Source organism: Pyxicephalus adspersus, chromosome 6 (assembly GCF_032062135.1).
Source record: "Pyxicephalus adspersus chromosome 6, UCB_Pads_2.0, whole genome shotgun sequence".
Classification (NCBI taxonomy): domain Eukaryota; kingdom Metazoa; phylum Chordata; class Amphibia; order Anura; family Pyxicephalidae; genus Pyxicephalus; species Pyxicephalus adspersus.
In genome coordinates, this window is record NC_092863.1 from 46,912,050 (window position 1) to 46,925,898 (window position 13,849).

General features: G+C 40.3%; 2 protein-coding genes across 2 annotated transcripts in view; one reads left to right on the top strand and one right to left on the bottom strand.

Moving 5' to 3' along the window:
* Positions 1 to 3,528, bottom strand: part of HIRA (histone cell cycle regulator) — a 29,139-nt gene extending 25,611 nt beyond the window's left edge. The window contains exons 1-4 of the mRNA XM_072415648.1: positions 3,322 to 3,528; positions 2,046 to 2,108; positions 902 to 1,012; positions 690 to 780 (exon numbers count right to left, since the gene is read on the bottom strand). Coding sequence (XP_072271749.1) covers positions 690 to 780; positions 902 to 1,012; positions 2,046 to 2,108; positions 3,322 to 3,358 — 302 coding nt within the window. The 5' untranslated portion in view covers positions 3,359 to 3,528. The remainder of the gene's footprint in view (positions 1 to 689; positions 781 to 901; positions 1,013 to 2,045; positions 2,109 to 3,321) is intronic.
* A 4,119-nt stretch (positions 3,529 to 7,647) lies between these two features.
* On the top strand, positions 7,648 to 11,875 carry MRPL40 (mitochondrial ribosomal protein L40). Its single transcript, XM_072415650.1, has 4 exons — positions 7,648 to 7,773; positions 9,377 to 9,451; positions 9,577 to 9,732; positions 11,387 to 11,875. The coding sequence occupies exons 1-4, from the start codon at positions 7,715 to 7,717 to the stop codon at positions 11,697 to 11,699; spliced, it is 603 nt and encodes a 200-aa protein (XP_072271751.1). The 5' UTR covers positions 7,648 to 7,714; the 3' UTR covers positions 11,700 to 11,875.
* Positions 11,876 to 13,849: the final 1,974 nt, after the last annotated feature.

Consider the following 13,849-nt stretch of genomic DNA (forward strand, 5'->3'; position numbering starts at 1 on the left):
TGAGAACCTAAATTTAGTTTTATTTGTAGAAACAATATTATGTAATTTTTTTGTATCCAATATCCCTTTAGAGAACAAATATATTGTACTATTTATTTTGTAATTTCCACATTTAAGTGCACTTAAAAGAATTATTTACCAATTGGTATTTGTAGGGATCTAATTTTCCACTTTTAGGTCTTTAAAAGAGAGGTCTTTATAAAACTTTACCTCTCAGTGATAGTTATGTATGTTATTAGCTATGACTCCTGTCAGAAAAGAAATGTCAGTCTATAAAGACCTCATGAATGTGATAACAGACATTCTAACTGGTATGCTAAAAGGTAAAATAATGAGGGTCCAGTCGGACTGGCCAGATGCATTGTGCCCCATTAAGGCAGCCCTTGTTTTTGGAATGAGTTGCTAGAAGACTGCTACACTTAACTAACTCACAGGTGTTCATATCTTTACACTGCAATGAAGTATGTTAGGGTCCTATAACATTTTTAGCTTACTTTCAGGTGCGCCTGACAACAACTGGGAGTTGTATAACTTTTATGAATCTTATCTGTGTCGAGCTCTAGCAGGAGATAGGATGGCCTTACAAATAAAACACCCTCAGAGGTGGAGGAGAACAAGATGCCCAATTGTGACGGATTGTTTTTAAAGGGCTCACCGATAATAGGTACAGGTTGGAATGCTTTACTCACCCAGATTTCTTCCACACCATAATAAGTTTGTCATCTCCTCCAGATGCTAAATATGCTCCATTGTTGGACCATCGAACACAGTTCACACAAGCTAAGGTAAAAAAAAAATGAAAAGATGAATCCAATTCCTTTACGCATGAAGATGGAGTTCCACACAACCTTAAAGCTTCCTACTGCAGGATACAAAGTTGTAAAGCGATGTAATTTGGTACCTAGGTGGTTGTCCATCTGGCACAACATCTTGGGAATACTTTCATTCTTCTCATCTTCCTCCTTAACAACAGGTGGCATATTCCATATGACAACTTTTCCAGAGTCTTGCCCTAGAAAGACATTAAAAGCGAAAACTGCTGAACATGCTGAATAAACATCAAAACTTTGGTTGGGAAATACTTTATTAGTGACTAGCAGAAATACAAGATAACCAATAAGTATCACTAACAAGGGTATTTACATCAAAGAGTGAATGCCTCTGTTATTCTGCGGTGCGACATGCATTTTACACACCATTGTTAAAATGCAGGCTGCAATGTGGAGCGTGTCCATCTACTTTGCCTAAAGTGGAACTAAACTAAAAACAAAAAAATTACACTTACCTTTAATCCGGCAGGTCCCTCGACGGCACAGGTCCTTACCGCTATTCGGTCCCGCGTCGTCCTGGAATTACTCTTTGTCTCGCCACAGAGGAAGTGCCAGGCGTGGCCATCTTTGATCTTTACTTCCATCTTCTTCTTGTCTCCTTTCTTCATCACCCGATCTCGCACTGCACAGGTGTTAGATCAGGTGACGTAGCCGCTGTGAAGGGGGAAAAAAAACAAGAGACGATCTCATTGTGCATGCATGAGATCAGCATCTCTTTCTCCTAGGAGAAAAAATGCCCCTTCTATGCATGCCTGAGAATAGGGCAAGCGCAGAAAAAGCAGCCAGAGCCTTCCAGGATGCAAGACCTTTGCTCTGCACGACCTTTAAGTCTTGCTCGCAGGGGCGGTGCTAAAAGGGTGTTGGACTTAAAAAAAAAAAAAAAAACATTTTTATCTTACATAGAAAGGTTGTCTACCCTTCTATGTAAAGTAAAAAATGTTGAGTTTAGGTACGCTTTAATGCTAAAGAGAACTTCATGACTAGAGGAGAGGCAAGTCACACATTTTGACAGGTCACATGACAAGGCTCGTTTAATAGTACAAAAGCAAGCAGAGCCTAAAACACACTAACTTTTATTATTTAATTTAATTTTTTTTTTGCTGAAACAATATTATAAAAATATGAACTGTCAGTGGTATTAGATAAATGTTTAAGAAAAAAAAAAACACAAATATCACATATATACTAAAAATAAAGAATAGGTATTTACTATACCCTGTCCTCCAGTAGCAAACTTTGTGCCATCAGGGTGGATGTCCACTGAAAATATTGGCTTTCCTATGATGATAAAAAAGAATAAACATTACAGACTGATGTGATATGTAAACATTTATATTTTTAATAAGTAAATACCCCTCATACAGGTGTACAGGTTCTCCCATCCCATTCTTATCATGTCTGTAGTCAAATACAGACCTCAGCTGAAGTGAGGAGCCCCTTTTAAACTGGTGGATATCTGCTGTGCCTGGTGGTGCAGTGCTTACATTACCGTACCTGCCTTTTAGTGTTCAGTTTTATGTAAAAGCTCTTTAGAGACATAGGCTACGTACAGATGTTCTTGTCTGATAATCGGCTCAGGGCTGATCAGACAAGAATCTGTGGTGTGTACAGTGCTTGTCGTCCATCGTCCGAACGACCGTCCTGGCGTATCCATGAACGACTGACGATGAACAGTTGCAATGCAAGTAAAGGGGGAGAGAGCGCAGTGGGGTGCTGCTCCATCGTTCTCCCTCCTCCCCTCTCCATAGAGCAGAACAGTGCAGTATGCACAGCATTCGTTCATGCATCGAGCAGTCATTTGTCTTTGGAAAGGATCGTGAAACCTTTTTCCAATAAATCTATTTTATCAGGGGGTTCCCCAAGACCTCTTCAATATTTTAGAGGTAAAAAGGTTGAGAAAGTTTGCTGTACAAACTATGCACTGCAGCACAGAGGCTGAGAAATCCCCCCAGAGCCTGGCTGTCTGAGCAATGGAGAGGAAATGGGGGGTTTACAAAGTTCCTGCTATAAATAAAGTAATTGAACAGGCTGCTAAGTATCATCGCCTATTTCTATACCAAATCCAAGTGACAACACTATATATAACAGACAAATGGTGATATGGAGGTGTCAGCTCTGCCATGGCAATGTTGCATCACGTTCAGCAGGTGATTGCATTTCAATGGCTGCACAATGGAGTCCCCAGAGGAGTCACAGAGATGCTCAGGTGACAGAAGCTCCATTATAAATTGCTTACAATGCACTGACACTGCAGGAAATACAAATAAGAACAAAGAGAAGCTGCTGATTGTATTCCCTGCTCCATTCCCAACCTCGCTCCAATACTCCCGGCTGTACAGGTAGAAATTACACCTCCAGCAACTATCTCACTCTCACAAATAGAAAAACTGCACTAAACGTGCTATGCAAACGCTAGGTTTTATTTTCTGCATCCCCTCTAACTTCAGGGGCCCCTTGGGGCCACACACTCTCCCGCCCGCTCCTCCCTCACCATTGTGGTTAACCCAGGCGGGTTTCAGGAGCTTCATTGTCCCGCAGTGTGCCACAGCAGGGTGTCACCTCCGGACGCCCATTGAGACCCGGGGCTGTTTTCCCCCCACACAGCACTCTGTGCAGGCTTCTCCCCGCCTCAGAGCCGCCACTCAGCGCCGCTCCATCCCGCTCCAGCACCCGCACCAAGACCGGAAGCCCGCGGGATGTAAGGTTTAAATCCGTCCTGCTGGAAACACGGACCTGATGCTAGGCGTTCCTTGTGCAGAGCGCATCATGTGGAGGAACTGTCACAGTGATGGACAGCGAGTGACAGAGACACACTACTGTATGCTGACACAAACTACACACTGCTGTATGCTGACACAAACTACACACTGCTGTATACTGACACAAACTACACACTGCACTGGGCTGCTCTGTGTTTTATCTAAACATGGGAGGTAGAACAGCCCTACAGGAGTGTCAGGGAACAGAGCTTTCAAGGAAGACTTGTGAGAAAGTCACATTCTGCAAATGCTGATTGCTTGTCAGCCATGCATGTGTTAAGTCCTGGAACAAGTAAAGCAGGAAATACTTTCCTCATCAGCATACTTGTTTCAAGACATAAGTAATAAAAGCAGTGATCTGCCATAACAGCTGGGGAACTAGAACTTTCAGGAAGAAGTCAGCAGTGGCACCCCACATATATATGGAATCTGAAACCTCATCAGTAACTAAAGCTGGACATATAATACTTCCCCAGCCGCTCTCTCTGCTTCTCCAATTACTTACTAATGACTTCCTCACTCATAACCTCATCACACGCATGGCTCCAAGACTTTTCCAGAGCTGCCCCGACTCTCCGGAAAGGTCTTCCTCATCCTTTGGCTTGCTCCTACTTTCTGCTCAGTTAAAATAGCACTCAAAACCCATCTTCTGTATTTTGTAACCATTCACTACTTTCCACCACTCCATATCCCCCCTTCAATTGTGTGATACTTCCCCTACCTCCTAGATTGTAAGCTCTTTGGGGCAGGGTCCTCTCCTCCTCCTGTATCACTGTCTGTATTCGTCTGTCATTTCAACCCCTATTTAATGTACAGCGCTGCGTAACATGTTGGCGCTATATAAATCCTGTTTATTAATAATAATATTATTATTATTATTATTATTATTATTATTAATAATAATAATAATAATATATGTGCTGGAGTGCTTGTACAGTTTGTGACCAGTGATTTCTAGGTCTAGTCAAAATAAAGTTCTCTACTTCCTGTCTGTTGCCATTTACACTGTTATCTTACAAGAGCAGGATAACAGAATGGCTTCCTCCTGGGAACTTAGGGCGATGTAGTTTGGGTGGATGTTCTGCATGTGCAGGAAGAGATGCAGCTCACCCCACAGGTGCCCACTGGCTGGTGAGTGGAGAGGCCTTTTGGAAAATACAGAAACTCGGTTATCCGGCATCCACAGGGAACGGCCGATTCCGGAGAAGTGTAGTTTCCAGTTAACTGAGGTCAATTCCTTTTTCCTTTTCCCAGCCATTCAGCCCTAGTTTTGAATGAAGAGGCTTGTCCCCATTCACCTCTAGTGCTGAATGGCTGAGAGAAGGGAAACCCTGATGACCCTTGAGCCGTCATCAGGTTTCCTTTTCTCAGCCAATCACGAACTGGACAGCTCTGCTCTGCTCTCCTGACAGCTGGGCTCTCCTGATTGCTCCCACAGCCCTAGCGGAGTTGTGGTATATGTTTTTGGATGCAGAACACATGCCACAGCTTCACTAGGGCTACAGGAGCAATCAAGAAAGCGGAGCTGTCGGGTGCCGGTTATTATCTGAGTTTTCTTGTTGTCTGAGTTCCGGATAACCGGGGTTCTACTGTACCAGTGAGGGTAACCTTACACAGACGTTAAAATGAAAACTCTTTAAAATGTTGTGAAAAGCCTATATCATTAGTAGAGGGTTTTAAAATGTTGAATAAATCCTTCACAAAGGGAACTGAATAACACTTTCCAAAGGGCTTACCAGTACCAGAGGACATTTGCAGTGTCATTTAACTGAGACTTTGAATTAATATTATTAATATTATTAATTAAAAATTTGAAAGTTACCAACAACTGACAAAGCTCGCAGGTGGAATAATAAAACAAAACAACGGAAACACTTTCTGAGTATAAAAGTCTATTGGCTTTCGTGTTGTAAACCATTGTATTTGCTTTGAAGCATTTGGGTTGCTTTAAAAACATAAAGAAGACTGCATATGAATTGGTACTTGGGGATTTGAATCAGCATTAAGCAAGTTATGAAAATGTTTAGTATGTTAGTCTGCCTGCCTATTTCTCTCATAAGAGAATAAGCCAACTCTTACTACTAAACTACACCTTCCCTCTTCTATTATGTCATGATAAATGTTGCCTATGTAGAGCATTTCATTGTACAAACTGTATAAATTATTTGAGCAGAATAATTTTCCTTCCCAGCCAGCACAACCACCACATCAGGACCTCCGCCTGAATAGTGCTCATTTCAAGCAATCCAGATGTCCCAACCCAGCTCAATCAATACATCTGGCATTTCATTATTGTATAAAATGTTTAACTGATGTGTTGGCTGAGCTAGAACAACATTTCTTTCTACTTTAATGATATCAACCACCACAATTCCTTCTCTTCTTCGTGTTTTTGAGAAAGTTATAAATGTATCCCTAATGGGGATTTAAGGAAAGGAAAAAAATGACTTATAACAATAGTAAGCAGTATACAGTATACACCCTACTAGTTTTATAGACTAAAGGAATTTGCAAGTCCCCGTGTCACACGAGTAGTACAAGTACAGCCTCCAAGTGGGTGAGCAAAATCTAAAGGGAAATGAAATGAAATAAAATAGAAATGTGTATATTTGTATGTCTACAGTGAGGGTATGTTTATGTGCAGCAAATAAAGATTGTGGGCTGTGTATAGTATTGGATGGGATGACATCAGTTCATATGCTTGTGTGTGAGAATGGGTGTACATGTGGGGGGGATGGTTCTGAAGAGGGGAAGATAAGGATGGAAATTGTTCCTAATTCATAGTAGGCAGAGTTTTCAACCCGCTGATCTTTAATAGGAAAACTGTTAGGTACTACAGGGCAGACAGGCATTGGCCATTTCTGGGTATAGCAGCCCATACTCCTCAAGAGCCTGGCATGTTTTCTCATGGTTGATCTGTGATTATCATTGTGCTCCCATTTCTCAACATAGGACTAGGACTATAATAATAATAAAAAAAAGTATTATTTATTAAAATATTATTTCAGTAATTGTATAGAATCAGAAACTCTTCTAAGACAAATCTACAATATAAATGCAACTTGCAGCACAGTTTCTGATACCAGATAGGTAAATATATTAAGAAATATATGTCTTCTTTCATATGACAAATTGCCACCAGAAAAGATTATATAAATTTATATAAATATTGTTATATATATATTTATATTAATACACGTTATTACACATATCATTCATTGTATATATAACCCATTGTATTGCTGATGTACAGGACATAGGTATTTATAAATCTCCAGTGATTACAAATTTCAGCCTGAATATTAATCACTGATGGTAAAACTCAGTCCCGCAGGCCAAATCTGACCCACACTGTAATTATATTTGGCCTGCGGAAAAATACTAAATGTCTACTAGAGCTGGCCCGTCGGTAGACAGTGCATGCACCGCTAATACTACAAATCTTAAAATGCTCTGCTGGCGCGTTAGTCAGGACCCACAAGCTCCCGCCTCTGTTGACATTCATTAGCGACCTTCCTCAATTGTAGATATTTTTTCAATAATTATCAAGGTCGGTCTATGACTTTGTCCAATTTTTTTATGTTGGTTCACTCTATATTTGAGTTTGACACCCCTGCATTATTGGGACAAATGGCTGGTAGCGTATGTATTACGGTAAATCTGACCTGCATTTAACCCCCTTTAAGCCAGTTTTTTAATCTCATACACTTGAATGAATATGCAAAACACATTGTACCATGGGGCAATCTTGGCACAGGCCACAAATCACCAGCACAAGTATCGCTAAATGTTTTCCTGCCAGTATCTTGGAATCATTCCCCTTCCCTATTGAGTTTTGATAAGTTTCAATGAGGTAAGTAGAAGGCTCTCCTGTATGACCCTTTTAATATCAGCCTTAAAGGAAAAAAAATAAATGTGACTTTTGATGGTAAGCAGTACACATCTGGCTAGTTTAATAAAAAGAATTAGCAAGTACCAGTGTCACCCTGCACTGGGAGTCACCTATATAAGGGCCGGAACTGAGTCGTACGGGCACAGTTTCCGGGCGGTGGCTGAGAAGGGTTGCACAGCGCCTGCACATTGGAGGTGACAGGAGTCAGACAGAGAACGCTGGAGCATCAGACCATGAATGTGGCGGCGTGCAGCGCTCTGCTCCGGGTGTGCAGACAGGGCAGCAGGAACTGGTAAGTGGGTGTCATTATACATGGCGGGGACATTGTGCTGTGTGTGGCCCGGCTTCATTTATTGCTTTGTGTGATATAGAATGGCCGCACCATGCATGAGTCCGGGCTGTCGCTGCTCATACAGACTCCGGGCCGGAATAAAACTTTTTTTTTTTTTTGCAACCAAAAATCAGGACTGTTACCATACTGCTCCACGAGAATTCCTTAAATAATGGGTTCATTCATAATGTATTAATTTGTGGCTTTACTAGGCTTGTGCTGTAGCTAGGCCGGGTGTGGGTGACATTCCTCATGTTGGGGCACTGCCATCCATTCTTATTGGCACCCAATGGGTTCTACAATGCACATGTAGTTTTAATATTAGAATTATACACACATAGGATGGAGGTGAAGATTAGCGTTGCATGAACAATGATCAGTCCGAAGTCCTAATACAATTGTCTATAATGAGCGGCTCCAAAGCGTTATAGCAGAGGGACAATTTCCCTGAGGTCCTGATAATGAAATCTTCTCTGGGATGCCGTCTGGCTTGTAGCTTCCTAGTCTGCCCTGATCAGCACCCCCATGACTCCAGGAAGATCCCCTCAGCTCTCCCATATTTAAACACTTGAAAATTATACTCCCCCAAAAGGGTGCCACAGTTGCCCAAAGGCTACAAAAATACTGTAGCAGAGCAGTGATTGGTTGTTTCCTGTGCCTATACAGGTACCACCTATGTCGCAACAAGTATCAAACCATCACTACTGTGGAGAACCAAGCTCTAGAACAATCTGTAAAGCTCAAACATAACACTTCATTACTTGACCCTTCCTTAAACACATAGAACAGTTACTGGGGAGCAAATGGTGACATATTGGTTACACTGCTAATGTGCAGCCATAAAAAAGGCCATCATGCAGGGTCACAGTCAATTTCCCGTTGCCCAGTACCTGTTTTGTAAAATATAAATCTTCCTGTAGTAGTCTCGTTATGTTATCCAGTATTTCTATAGCACTGTCATTACACAGCGCTTTACGAAGTCCATAGTCATGTCACTGGTTGTCCCTCACGATCTAATGCCCCACCATAGTCACAGCTATATCTGTAAAATGTCCATATTCTCTAACATCACGCATAGCATTTCCAGTCAGTCTTCTGAATTACAAATACAGAGTATTATATGTATCGGGAAGTGTCAGAGGGCACAGGTCCCCTATGTCTAGAAAGTGGGCCATCAGTGCCCTTAATGGTTAAATTGTTGTCTTAGGAGTGCTGCTATAAATATGCACACATAATATAAGGGCATACTAGGTATTGTAAAGATTACACATACCAATAGCTGCACAGATGTGGGCTCTAAGCTCTGAAAGATTTTTAATGTGTAGAAAAAGGCACCACACTGATGAATTTAAACATTGTAAACACCCTGCAGTTTTCTCTAGTGGAACTAGTGTGGAACTAGAGAATGTTTGCATGGGCAGTTAGATATTTGAGTATTGTTCTATACAGGCTTTTTTTGTCTTTCTGTACCCTTTTTTGTTTGCATCATATCTGATAATCTGACATCGCATGGGCAATGCTTTGGTATATTGAATCTAATAATTTTTTTTTTTTTTCCTTGCAGCCCCCCCTGGGTATGGAGACGAGAGAGCCACTGGCAGACCTCTCTGCTTGGACTACGTACCACTCTTCCCATGAGGTATATAGGTGGCAGCTTAATCAGCCTCTTAGTTTTAGACCATTTTATTGATGTCACACAGATAGTTTTTGAAATATGTTATGAAAGCATCATACGAAGTAAATATATGCTTCTTGAAATTTTAGGGCAGAACCAAGAAAGAAGAAAAAGGTTGATCCTAAACGGGATCAAATCGTAAGGGAACGCCTGAAGAAAAGGCTGAAAAAGCTAGAACGAATCCCAGCAGAATTTATTCCAATTGAAGACTTCATGCCTTCTTCAAAGGTTATGGAAGAAAGCAGGTAGGATGATTGGTATTTTATTCAGTGTTTGTTTTAAGATCAGTGTTACCCTCAGATTGAATAATTTGTGATAAATTTAAATCGTGTAAACAAGTCTTACAAAGTACGATTAACACTATATTGATGGCATGTATGGTCCAAATTTCAGCTGGAGTCTTGTAATCGCTCTGTTCCTTAGAAATGGTCTAGAGTCTGACAATCATGTGTTTCTGTTACAAGACGTGATATGTAGCCTCTTTTACCTTGTTTTTTAATTGTGTTGGTAAGTCTTTCTTTGTAAAATTCTTTTGTTTTTGGGCATTTGGTGACATTAAACTTCTGGAGTCCTCCGTGGGTTCTGTGACCTCAATGTACTTCTTAGGGTGGGTGTGCAATTCTTGTAATTACTCCAGTCCCCTAGTTCTTAGTGAATGGAATTACTCTGCTTTCGCTTGTACTCATTTTGACTTTGTGATTAGGATTGTGGCTTATGTTTGTATCGGTGTAGGTGCTTCATGTCCAGCTGTGGGACACATGATAAACACAACCCCAATAGACAAATCAAGAATGTAATATTTTGTGGCTGGAATTATGTGGAACTCCTAGACCTGGATGTTAATTTGTCCTATGTTTTGAAAACATACAGCAGTCTAATATAGTAGAAAATAAATGTCTCTGCTTACGTCCCAAACCCTTTACAGCAAGGTGTCAAACTCGCGCATAGGCAGAAAGACCGCTGGTCTAGAGACGCAAGTGATGCCTGGAGTTGTAGTAGCGGCATTGTACTTGAATTGCAGCTGGCCCGCCGTTTCTACGGATTGCGGATTTATATTAAGAATTCTTTTGGGGGCCAAAAATGGACATCCTTGGGCCAAAGTTTTGACACCCCTGCCTTACAGTTTCTTAAAGTTTTAGGCAAATTTGTGTTAAATTTATATGAATTTATAGTCTCTCCTTTTTTGAGCAAATTGCACATTTTGAGAGGAATTTTAAAGAGATGCTGTTTACCTTCCTAATGTTTTTTGGAAAATGTGTTAGGCCATATGGAGAATGAAATGGAAAATTTGAAATCCCTCTGATCAGTAAATGCCTTTGCAGGATTTTTTATGGAGATAAGGCTAAATATCTATTGTTTCTATTTAAATAATGTATTTTATTCCCCCCAAACTACCGTTTAGCATTCTAGCACATTCTAATGGTTAATTTGACCATTTTGGGTTGTTGTAGGGGAACCGACATTGTAACAAGTTTGCTACCAAAGAGAACAAAACGGCAGATCCCACAGTCTGTTTCAGCTGGCGATAGAGCTCACTAGTGATGTGCAAAAACTACTCTGCAAGCATGCTGGGGAAGCTGAGCTTTTAGATCTTAACCTCCTACTATCCTAGAAGTGTTGGATTTCTATTATCAGCTCGGTAGCAAGGTTTGTCAATAGCAAATTGATCAATAATTGGGCATACAAGTATGTAAATTTTTTTAGCTTTTCCCAGTGTTTAGTCAGAGGGAAGGTTCTTTTTACATAAACATCATATGATACAGAATTTTGTTAGGTAACGTTTACAATTGTTTAGCTTTTTGCTTTGATCTAAATACATGCTGTCAAGGACCTGTTAAAATTATCAGGGTCTACTATGCTAGTTCGTAAAAAAGTAAATTGTGTTTATTTCTGTGACAGGATTAGGTCAACCCCAAAGCTGTCTGAAGAAGAACAGGAGAGACGAGCATTATTGCTAAAGAAATGGGCAAGTGTAAAGTTGGAAGAACACAAAGCGGAGCAGAGGAGTATTGAAATGCTTCTGGAAGCTCAAAGAAAAGCTCTGGATGAGTTACGCCTTGAATCAGAGGAGCTTTATCAAGCAGCAGTGTGCTGTGATCCAGGCTTGTTTCCCCTGGAAAAACAGGGACCTTTAAATAGTGCACCTATACCGAAATACAGAGCTCCAGATGGCAAATTCAATGACATTACAAAGTTGTATGTACAACAGTGAGATAAAAGTACAGCTGTGATTTGTAATAGTCTTCTAGCCTTTCATGCAGCGGAGGATGAATACTACATCATGACATCACAATGGACTCGGGAGGATGTAGTACACAGGGTTTTATTAAAAACATGTAATTGTAATTCCGTAACATAACAGTTTGATAAAGTTATGCATAAAACATATTTTTTTTTTTTTTTTTTTTATGAAACAACCAACTATGAATAGCAGAGCAGCCAACGAGGTAAGTATTTACAAAATTCTTCCACGTTTTATGGGAGAATTCTATCACCTCTGCCTTGGATTTATTCTACAACTCCTTGAGTGAGTTTCTGAATTTCTTGAAGTTGTTCCAATATAAGCTCAAAAAAAGAGAGATCCTTGCATAGATCCATCAGTGTCAAATCATGCAAACCATTTGGGACCACTGGTGCAGGGTTTTTTATTTTATTTTTATTTTTTTTTTAGTTGTAGCTATAAAGAGGCCAGTAAATACTCCTGTGTGGACTCTCCCTAAAACGTTAACAGCTTGCTTATATATGCTGTATGTGTGTTTTGTTTTTTCTTCCGAACTTACAAATAAAAAAAACATTACGGCATAAATTGGGTAATCACAGGTGCTTGATAACTGCAATCATTTGTTTACCATCCTAAAAACACTGCTCTATAAAAATCCTGTCCCGATCCCATTTATTTTTTTTTCAAACTACCACCACTGCTGTAGGTGTAGGTATGCCAACTGCCTAACCTATGTGGCATTGCACTGGCCTTCTGCACTGGTTTCTAAAGTGTACATTGTTGTCATGTGGAAAGAGGGAGTGACTTTGGAGGTCTATGGCAGTAGTACATTAATACTGTGGATTCCTTTTTTCACTGATCTGGCCTACATGCCTATTGTATTTATTTTGGTAATTTGTGTCCCACTACAACTTGAAATACTTTTAACGTTTTCAATTTTGTGTACCTCAGTACCCCAAAGTGCTGTCTTTGTGAACACTGACTTTTTGGGGGCATGATAATTGGTGGTAAAAAGCATTATTCTGTGAATGTGATTTCAAAGAATTGTGTATGAGATTGCCATTATAATTAGAGATCACCTTCGAGTTTGCAACTGTGATATTATCCTGTATATATAAATCCTAAGAACAAGATGATTCATGTGAAACATGGTTCTGACCGGTTACAGGTTCCACGGGATCAGAGCATTCAAAATGCTTCAAAGAACCATCCCTCCCACCTTGCTAAAGAACTAACAAACATCACAGAGGAAGCACACTATCCTAGGAGATTGGAGGAAAAGGAATCATCAGGTTATAAATAAAGGAAACACCACCTCCTGACTTGGAATGGATTCCATAATAAATTTCTGAGTTTGTCCTAAAAGTAAATATTCTCCTCAACTGTTAACTGTACACATGACATGTGCTGTTTATTCATAATTGCAACAGTTTAGCATTAACCATGTATCTCAATGTGGTTTATTCTAAAAAGTACCCAGAAAAGTAAACTGAAACCTAACAGATCACATACACTAGTTACAGATGGTCACTAGATGGCAGCAACTTCCTATTTGCGCCAAAACCATGCCTGACTTCAAGGATTTCTAGAGGATTTTTTTTTAAACAATGCCCCAGAAGGAAAGAAACTAAAAAGGAAAAATTGTGTGAAGTGGGCATCCAAGAGTGGTTTGAAAGAGCAATGGCTGAGTTACACCAGAACAACTTAGGGTCTCGAGGTTGGATTGTAAAACCTCTAAGATCTTTAAATCTCAGCAAGGCCCTCAAACCTGCCTAACAAGTGAATTATTAGCAAGTCTAGTGTCTAAAAACTACATGTACCTTCACAGTTTGTAGTGGCTGACCATTTCTCCAGTTGTTTATGAAGAAAATCCAACACTGCTGTTTATTGCCAATGCTAAAGGCCTCCAAATATTTTATGATATATAACCCTACTTAGGGAACAGAGTTGATATTTCCCACTTAGCATCAGTGCACCAAGATAAGTTCCCTAAGATGGGGAGTGCAAAATTTATTTCCTGACTGGAAGGAGGACTAGAGGTTCCTCTGCCATGTTCTGGAAAACAGAACCGGGGTCAATCTATCAAGTGGGGAGCCACAAGGCTAACTCTGCATTGTTCCATAGTAATCTTTTTTGGGATC

What these genes read in the sequence shown, in the direction of transcription:
- MRPL40 (XM_072415650.1), top strand. Translation starts at nt 7,715, where the DNA reads ATGAATGTGGCGGCGTGCAGCGCTCTGCTCCGGGTGTGCAGACAGGGC. An exon ending in CGTACCACTCTTCCCATGAG is followed by an intron (nt 9,452 to 9,576) that starts GTATATAGGTGG and finishes TTGAAATTTTAG; the next exon opens with GGCAGAACCAAGAAAGAAGA. An exon ending in AAGGTTATGGAAGAAAGCAG is followed by an intron (nt 9,733 to 11,386) that starts GTAGGATGATTG and finishes TTTCTGTGACAG; the next exon opens with GATTAGGTCAACCCCAAAGC.